The 9649-nt window shown below is 41.4% G+C and overlaps 1 protein-coding gene across 1 annotated transcript; it reads right to left on the bottom strand.

The window, feature by feature from the left end:
* Positions 1-975: 975 nt before the first annotated feature.
* On the bottom strand, positions 976-3741 carry LOC137347495 (probable G-protein coupled receptor 139). The gene is made up of 2 exons (XM_068011939.1): positions 3672-3741; positions 976-1883 (listed from the first exon to the last, which is right to left on the bottom strand). Exons 1-2 carry the CDS (start codon positions 3739-3741, stop codon positions 976-978), a joined length of 978 nt encoding a protein of 325 aa, XP_067868040.1.
* Positions 3742-9649: the final 5908 nt, after the last annotated feature.

Raw genomic sequence — 9649 nt, 5'->3', positions numbered from 1 at the left:
GGATTGGAGCACAGAAATAAAGAAGTCTTACTAAAATTGTACAGGGCTTCAGTGAGACCACACCTGGAATACTGTGTGCAGTTTTGTCTCCACATTTAAGAAAGGATATACTTGCACTGGAGGCAGTGCAGTGAAGATTTACTAAGTTGGTCCCTGGGATGAGGGGGGGTTGTCCTCTGATGAGAGGCTGAGTAAATTGGACCGATGCTCTCTGGAGTTTGGAAGAATGAGGTGATCTAATTGAGACATACAAGATTCTCAAAGAGCTTGAGAGGGTAGAAGCTGAGATTTTTCTGCTGGTTGGGGAATCTAGAACAAGGGGACACAGTCTCAGGATAAGGGGTCAATCATTCAGGACTGAGATGAGGAGAAATTACTCAAAGGCTTGTGAATCTTTGGAATTCTCTACCCCAGATGGTTATGGATGCTCCAATGTTGAATATATTTAAGGCTGGGATAGATCGAGTTTTGGTCTCACAGGGAATTGAGGGATAAGTGGAATTGAAGCCCAATATTAGTCATGGTCGCATTGAATGGTGGAGTAGGCTCGATGGGCCATATGGTCTACATCTGCTTCTATTTCTGTGTTCTTGTGTTTTTATGTTCATACCCTACCCTCCAGATGCAAACAATAGACAGTGGAATATTGAGATTCCTTCAGTAAATAGTTAAACGTGATATATAATAACAGATCGGAGGTCACACTCACTATCTCCCACATGAATGTAGCGATACTCCGAGCCCTTGGGGCTGATGGGAATATACCATACCTGAGCCAACATGGGAAAAGAAATGTAAACTGAGAACAGATTACAACACTGAATTATGTGGTGATGTGTGTTCCTAATACATTCTTAAGTTCACACAGTGAATAAGGATATCAAAGCAGGTCATTTTATCTGGGAGGGGAGGTCATGTGTCACTTGGACAAGAGCAAAAAACGGAATATAAGGTACAATTCATGTTGGGATTTCTTCATTTAGCTAATTTAACAAATAGACGCAGTGGATATTTCACCCCATTCTTTAACTCCTGTCTGAATTTACTCTGAGTCCCTGCATAAATAAATGGGTTGATGCAGCAACTCAAAAGCTGAAGCATATATCCATTTTCCTCCAGAATAAATGTTGATTCACTGACATCAGAACCTGAGAAGTAAGAAACGTTCGCAATTTGGACATAGAGGAAAGTTATAAATAGTAGTAAATATAAAAAGATGAAACTGCCTGAGACACAGAAGAGTAAAACAATGGACTTTCTCCGCTTCTCCATCTCTGGGTCACTCTGAGTCTCTCCATTGCTGTGGGCCCGGAGTCTCCTGCGTGTTCTACTGGCCACTAGAATGTGTCTGACAGTCAAAGCGTTGAGCAGTAAAATCAGAATGAATGGGAGACAAGGGGTTAAAATGTGATGGATCCAGTCATATGCAATCCATACAGATGATATGTAAAATATTAATTTTACGCTGCAGAACCAGGGTATGTTATTAATTATGTACAAAGGTTCATATATAAAATACATGAAGATATTTTTTATGCAGCTCAATGTGCAGACCGTTCCAATAACCTGTGCCGATGTCTTCTGAGTGCAATATTTTGTTTTCAGCTTCTGGCAACAAATGGCCACAAATCGATCAAAGGTGAAAGCAACTGTTAACCAGGCAGAACTATCTATGGCTGCATAGATTAGGGCAATACGGAGACTGCATATCGGTGTGATGGACATGAAACTGAGTGGAAAATAAACACCAGCAATCCGGTGTAATATCACTGCGGTGATAATGACCAGGAGATCCGTCACTGCCATAGACACCAGGTAGTAAGTGATACATCTGGAGAGACCGCATCTTCCTCGGGATAGGATCACAATCACTGCCAGGTTAGCTGCAACAGAGAGAGAGATTGAGATAGTCTATGTGTGTCAGCAAGGGAGTACAGGAAAGTTATTGGTCTGACTCTCAACAAAATCATCCATTTTATAGGATTCTGTGAGAAATTTATACCTTTAAGACATGATCTAGAGTTGGACGTGTAAACAATCCCTTCTGCTACGGGAACTTGTTTTGGAGTTAAAATAATCATCTTGATTAAAAATTATAAGTTAGTGACATCAGAATGTGATATCATACAAGGAAACCTAACAGAGAAGAAGAAGGCATCAAAAACCCGAGACCAACAGAGGAAAATCAAATAAACAAGAAAAATAGCATATCAGCAAAGAATTATATAAAATATCGAAGAGTGCAAATAACACGTCAACTAACAATAACTTGTGGAAACTAACAAATAGGATTATATCCTGCCTAAAAACATAAAACTCACTTATTCAATGAATTCTAGTAAAATTATTCACTGTTGGAAAATTTGTTCAAAAAGATCCTCAAACAGAGAAATACGAATAGATAATTTTCATTTTCTGACTTTGTAGAAGGGATGTTGGCGATGACACAGGGACATTTCTGAGCTCTTGCCTTGAGATCTTTGACACTGAGGATCTTCAGTGTCAGTCTGAATCACCGGACATGATATCCCATTCAAGGAAAGGTCCCTCCTATAAGACAACACTTCCTCAGCTGAATCCTAGAATGAATGTTGAAATTAAAACTTTGTGCCTCAGATGCGAGTGATGCCACCAGTTATGTGGCCTCACACAATCTGGCAATAAGATTGAAGGCGGGAACAGTCCGGGACATTGCCAGATGCTCGGAGCAGAAGGACAATCCAGACTCAGCAGTGGTCACTGCAAAATGGTCAGCAGCAGCTAAAGCAGAAGCGGAGAGCCAGGCTGAAGCAATGAGATTTAGAGACTGAGAGTAGAACCACTGTGCTCTGAGAGTTTGTGGCAGAAATAGATCACTCCTAAACAGTCACTTTTAAATCGCTCATATTTCAGGCAACAACTCGATCCCAATGATATCCTTTCAATTAATGCATTCATAAAATGCAGTCGGCCATTCGTCATTGGTTCAATATCCTCAATCAATGAATATTTTGTGGGAATTACTCTGTCACTGCCAATGCCAATAACACAATGGATCTGCATTACACTGTAATAACAGTCAGATAATTCACTTGCAATGTCAATAACAGAATAGAACTACATTTATACTGTGGTAACAGTATGATAATTCACCCACACTAACAATGTCAGTAACACAGTAGAACTACATTGAGACTGTGATAACATTGTGATAATCTATCCACTGTAACAGTGTCAATAACACAATCGAACTACATTTATATCGTGATACCAGTGTGAGTTTTCATGCACAGTGACAGTTTTAAGATCAAAATAGAACTATGTTTACATCATGAGATTGTAGCAGTAAATGAGAGAAGTTTTTAGTTTAATGGATGAAATGGTACTGGTTAAATAAAGATAACATACTGTTTAAGGGGAGAAATTATATCGGTAATGGCAAGAAATTGTCAGTAAAGGGAAGAAGTTACATTGTTAAAAGGAGAATTACTATTGATAAAGTGGATAAAAGCTACTGTAAAAGGAGAGAAATTATCGAAGTTAAGAGGGAGAAATTGACTTAAAGGGGCAAAATTACCCCATTCAAGCAAAAAGGATATCGGCAATGTGGAGAAGTACTATTGGTAAATGAAGGAATAATAGTGCTAATCAATGATTACTTCAACAATAACTAACCAACAGCAATACTTTACCTGGAGCCCCAATAGCTGCAAGGATGGGATAGTAAATGGCAAACACCAGACCTTTTGGTGATCCGTGCATTTCTATCAGAAACTCTGAGCGCGTTCTGCACTACATTGAAAGATTGTCACATTTATACCTGATGTCAGGTCTAGGGAGATAATTAGATTGTTTGATCTTTCACATTAATTACACGAATTGAAACAAACACATTAGTGCAGCTGCTGCTGGGCTCGTGTTTATGTTTTGATGGAATCGAATGTTTTTCAAGGGATCTATCACAGCTCTGAAGTGAAATACCCAGTGACTACAGTATTATCCCAGTTACATTTCTTCATAAAAGATAATGAAAAGCTAAATAGGCAGTTGCAATGCTGAAAGTGAGCATTGTAAATGAGAAATTATTAGGATAAAGCCCCTTTATGCTGAATTAAGTAATTTCAGCACAAGGTACAACTGACCAGAGATATTCTGGTCCTAAATAAAAATGCAATCATTGTTCAATCTGTGTGGTCACTGGTCACATGCAACATGGTTCTAAATCTCTGAGACTGTACAATCACTTTAACACAACTGTCTGCTTATTCAGAGTGGTGAGGTTACAATTGGTGTGCACAGGTCCAATTCTCCATGATTACTTTCATTGCAGACTTGTTCAGTCCTTGCTGATTGATTCAATGTGGACAGGTCCAATACAACACAGTTACATTCGATGTGAACCTGGGCAGTTTAGTGCCATTGCATTCAGTTTTCAGCATCTTTAAATTCAGTGTAAACATGTTCCAGATGGGCTCAGTTACATTTTGTGTGCACAGGTTCATATCAGAGTGGTTATATTCACCATGGAGAAATACATTCCAGAAAGGGTGCACACAGGCCGGGGCAGCCAGGTTAAATTCAGTGAGGACCAGTCCAGTAAATTATATTTATATCCAGTTGGGGCAGATCCAGGTCCGGGTCAGGACAATTATATTTGGTGTGGAATGTTGCAGTTCAGCACCATTAATTTCAGTGTCGACAGACCCAGGTCAGCAAGGTTAAAATCCAGGTCACTGCTGTTACAGTTCTGGTGGACAGGACCAGTTCAGTAAATTTAAATTCAGCATTGACAAAGTCCATTTCAGTTCAGCACGGTAACATTGAGTGTGGACTCGTCCAGTTCAGCATGGTTACATTGAGTGTTGATAAGTCCAGCTCAAAGTGGTGACATTCAATCTGCACAGCTTACATAAAAGCAAAACACTGCAGATGCTGGAAATCTGAAATAAAAGCAAGAAATGCTGAAAATACTCAGCAGGACTGGCAGCATTTGTGGAGAGAGAAGCAGAGTTAACGTTTCAGGTCACTGACTCTTCATCAGAATCCATGATGAAGGGTCACTGACCTGAAACATTAACTCTGCTTCTCTCTCCACAGATGCTGCACAGCTTACATTCTGAATTGACAAGATCCCATTCAGCAAAGTTACTTTCAGTGTACGCAAGTCCAGCTGAACACGGCTACTGCCAGAGTGGGCTGGTCCATGTTAGCGAGGTTATATTTAAGCTGAAATGAAAACATTAAATACTGGAAATAGTCAGCAGGTCTGGCAGCATCTGTTGTCACTTCAGAGTTTCAATATCCACTGTTTCCTGCGCACGCATATTGTGAAAACATCTCATTCATTGTCTTCCCACCTCCATCTGTGACTCGTCTGATGCCCTTCGCAACTTTGACAATTTCCAGTTTCCTTGCCCTAACTTTCTCCTTTTCACCATGGACATCCAATCACTCTATCCTTCCATCCATTACCAGAACCTTCTGAGGGCTCTTCCTGTCTTTCTTGAACAAAGACATAACCAATTCCTATCCAGTCCCAACGCCTTCTACCTGCCAGAACTTGTTCACAAATTGAACCAATTCTCCTTTAACTCCACTCACTTCCTTCAACTTGACTGCAACAGGTTGCCTGTCTTCAGGCCCTCACCCTCACATCTATTTCCAGTATATTGATGACAGTATCAGCCTGTTCTCACCCTGGACTGTAAAATGCCATTAACTTTGCTTCCAATTTCCAAAGCCTTTAGAAGGCCCATCTCTGATATTTCCCTTTCCTTTCTCAACTTTGCTGTGTCCAATTCTGGGGATAGCTATTGAGCAATATTCAGGGGAAACCCAATAACTCCCACAACTATCTTTCTTTCTTACACTTTCTTACACCCCACTTCCTGCAAAGCCTCAATTCCATTCTTCTAGTTTCTCCATCTCTGTAGTATCTGTTCAGATGATGCAATCTTCCTACTCGCACTTTCAATATGTCTTCCTTTTCCCTCAGCCAGAATGTCCATGCCACCATGGTTGACAGAGTCAGTACAGTGTCCATCTAATTTCTCACACTTCTCCTTTCACAACTTCCCCTATCCCAGAACCATGATAGGGTCCCTTTTGATCTCACCTACCACCCCACCAGCCTCGACATTAATGGACTAGCCTCTGCAATTTCCACTACATCCAGCGTGATGCCACCACCAACACACCTTTCCTTGCCCTCCCCTTTCCGCATTTAGAAGGGACTGTTTCCTCCACAATGCCCTGGTCTACACCTCAATCACCCCAAAACCACCTCCATTTCCTATTGGTATCTACTCATGCACGTGGTGGAAATGAAACACCTACCATTTTACCTCTGTCCTTCTCACAGTCCAAGGCTCCAAATCCTCCTTCCAGGTGAAACAGTGATTTACTTGTACTTCTTTCCATTTACTATGCTGTATTCACTGCTCAAGATGCAGTCTCCTCTGCATTGGGGAGAGAAAATGCAGATTGGGTGAGTGCTTTGCAGAGCACCTTGTTACAACCAGGTGAGGAAGGAGTCTTAGGCTCCCCTTTTGCCCCTTCTCTGGTTTGACTGCAACAGGGTTTATTCCTTTAACACAGTTATTTAGCTTACCCCCTCAGTGAGCACTTGCTCACTGTTCTTCTAATTATAACTGTAAATGAACCAATCAGACAGGTTTTCTTGAGTTTAAACTAGAAAGATGTAAGTTTATTAACCCTATCACTCTAAACTGGTTAAAATTACTAAAATATGCGACACATCCATGCTCACATTCATATGAGAGGCACACACACGCAAAATAGATACAGAGGGGAAAAAAGAGTTGGGAGGTTAAAGTAAAGTCCTTAATAAATGCAATTCAAATACTGAGCTTCAATGTCCTTTGTTGAAGTTAAAGTCTTGAAGTCCTTGCTGGGGCCACGTGCACAACTCCAGCTTGCTTCTCTGATTCCGGAAGGCTGAAGAGAGGCTTTATCCATCTTCTTGCTTGTTGTCTGTAAGGTTCTGTCGTCTTGAGGCTTAGGAGCTGCCACTGAAGCTTCCCTGGGACTTTGCTGGAGAGAGAGACAGAGAGAGAGAGGTGCTTTCTTCCTGGAGTTCAGTTACAGTCTCTTCCTTTCTGAGGTACAATTCACAAAACTCAGTGTTACATCAGCAGGTATGTCATGTGACCACCTCTGTTTGAAAGTAGAAGTATCTGGAAGGTTTTTTGAAATTCAAAGTTCTTCAGACATGCTTGGTCGGGAGGTTGGGTTTTTTTTCAGTCAAGGGGTGTTGATGGTTTTTGATCACCACTGTTGACAAAACAATTCTCGTTAATTGAATCAGGGAGCACCCCCATTGTTCTCGCTAGACTGGGTAATTTCCCTCTTTTTCCTAGCCAGCTTTTTCGCTTCACATATGCAAATTGCGTGTGGCCTTCTTTACCTGTTCTGTTCTGCTTTTCAAAAGGTATTTGAGAACATTTTACTGGACATTATCACAATCAAAGTTTCAGATGACAAAATTAATATTTTCCATTTGGCATGTGGATTTTTCCATTGCACCTCCATACCACACTAAATGAAATGTGACAATGGGGAGCATTTCATTATAAGTTAAAAAGAAAAGAAAATACAGGAAAACACACCTGCATTTCTCTCATTCATTCAGAAATCTTCCAGTTGCTGCAGCCTGTCTTTTCTCTGCAGCAGTGCTGCTTTAAATGGCCCTTTTCCTTTGAGGTGGGTCTGAGATGGTTAGGTGTTGCCCAATGGGTTTAAAGTTTCTTTAGTATCATCTGGTAATAAGCTGGGAGTGGGCAAGTCCAATAAACATATGGGAGCTTGGTGCCTGCAAATTTCCATAGTTGTCTGGGGTGAGTTCTTCTTTGTGTACAACCTTTACCCCCTCAGCTGTTGTTTCTGTAACATGTGGTTGTAACTCTTTGGGTTTCAGTACCTTGCTAATTTCTCTCCTTAGGGTAGTATTGGGTTATGAGTGTGTTTAAAGTCCCTGAGGTTTCATCTGGGCCTTTATTCTTGTTGGGGTCTGCAGGGAGATTGTTGGGTTTAATTAGCTCTGGGCTTCAGCTCTGATCACGGGAGTCTGCAGTTGGTGGATCCACCCTGACCTCACTTTCAGTATTCTGGTGAGTCATGCAAGTGCTGCTTACTTCAGGGCACGTTTGTTTCTCTTTTCTCCGGACTGTGGGGTGGGTCCCTTTGTTAATCTTCCCCATGCCCTCTGGGACATTCCTGCTCACAGGCATTTGTCCAGATTCCACTGCATTTCCCTTTGGCAATTCAACTAGGCAAGGTATCACCCTCTCTGCTTCTCTGCGCTCTTGGGGACTTTTTGTCCCTGCAGGTTTATGCAAATTCTGTTATCAGCCCTGGTAGGGTGCTCCTTTTGTCTGCATTTACACAGGAGGATGTGGGGTCTAATTTTCCCAATGTTTCAGAGTTGGCAGTAGTGGTTTCTTTTGGGAATGCTCCCGAACCTCTTTTAGCCTGTCCTCATGGTCCTTTTCATCCCCTTCCTCTCTAAATTGTTTGCCACCAGGGATTCACCTGATGTGTCTATTGGTTTTAGTCCTTTTGAATTAGCTAATGGACATGAGATAAGAGGTCCTCTAAAACTGATCAAAGAAAGGCTTTAAGAACAGAGCAAGAGAGAGATGAATCATCTGTGCTCGATTATGTATCTGTGTTCCAGGAATGGCTCATGTGAGCCTGAAAAGTGGCTCAGGAACACCTGCAAGTTTCCCAAAAAACTATGATGAAAGTGGTAGACAAGCATGCCAAAACCTGAGCATTTCAACCAGGGGATGAGGTGTTAGTATCACTGCCTTTACAGGGTGAACCGCTGAAAGCTCGGTTCAGTGGTCCATATAAAATGGTCAAGAGAAATGGTGAAGTAAATCATCTGATTGATGGCTCAGATTGCTGGAAAAAGAATGGGCTGTGTCATATCAATATGTTGAAACAAGATCATCACTGGGAGGAGGATTAACAAGCAGAGGTATGTCAGGTAGTGAGGACAGAGAGGATGAAAGGGTTAGTGAGGATGAGGCAGAAGGAGACCTAGACAATTCTCAAACTGAACCTCCTGCTATCTGGTTAGTTAATGCTGAATTGCCAGGGCGATTGGACACTATGTTTTCATATTTAAATACAGAACAATGAGAAGACCTAACAAGGCTACTCAGAGCATTTAAAGGAGTCTGTAGGGACAAACCAGGATGTACAAACTTAACCAGACATGATGTGGATGTAGGAAAATCCTTTCCTCAAAAACAGCATCCTTAACCCTTAAATCCAGCAAAAAAGTCCCAGGTAAAAGCAGAAATCCAATACATGTTGGAAAACCACCTCATTGAACCTAGTCAAAAGAGCTGGAGTTCTCCAGCAGTATTACTACCTAAACCTGATGGTTCAACTAGATTCTGTGTAGACGCCAGAAAGGTTTTATACAGTAACAAAGACAGACTCCTATCTGATTCCTTGCTTGGAAGACTGAGTGGGCAGTGCCACATTTCTTACAAAAATAGATTTGTTCAAGAGGTACCGGCAGGTTCCTTTAACAGCCCCAGCTAAAGAAATAGCGGCCTTTGTCACACCAGACAGTATTTTCCAATGCCAAGTGATGCTATCTGGGCAAAAAAAATGCCCAAGCACTTTTCAGAGTTTA

The sequence above is a fragment of the Heterodontus francisci genome, chromosome 32 (assembly GCF_036365525.1).
Source record: "Heterodontus francisci isolate sHetFra1 chromosome 32, sHetFra1.hap1, whole genome shotgun sequence".
NCBI lineage: Eukaryota > Metazoa > Chordata > Chondrichthyes > Heterodontiformes > Heterodontidae > Heterodontus > Heterodontus francisci.
This window is presented reverse-complemented; position numbering and strand designations above follow the sequence as displayed.

What these genes read in the sequence shown, in the direction of transcription:
- LOC137347495 (XM_068011939.1), bottom strand. Translation starts at nt 3,741, where the DNA reads ATGCACGGATCACCAAAAGGTCTGGTGTTTGCCATTTACTATCCCATC. An exon ending in TGCAGCTATTGGGGCTCCAG is followed by an intron (nt 1,884 to 3,671) that starts GTAAAGTATTGC and finishes TCTCTGTTGCAG; the next exon opens with CTAACCTGGCAGTGATTGTG.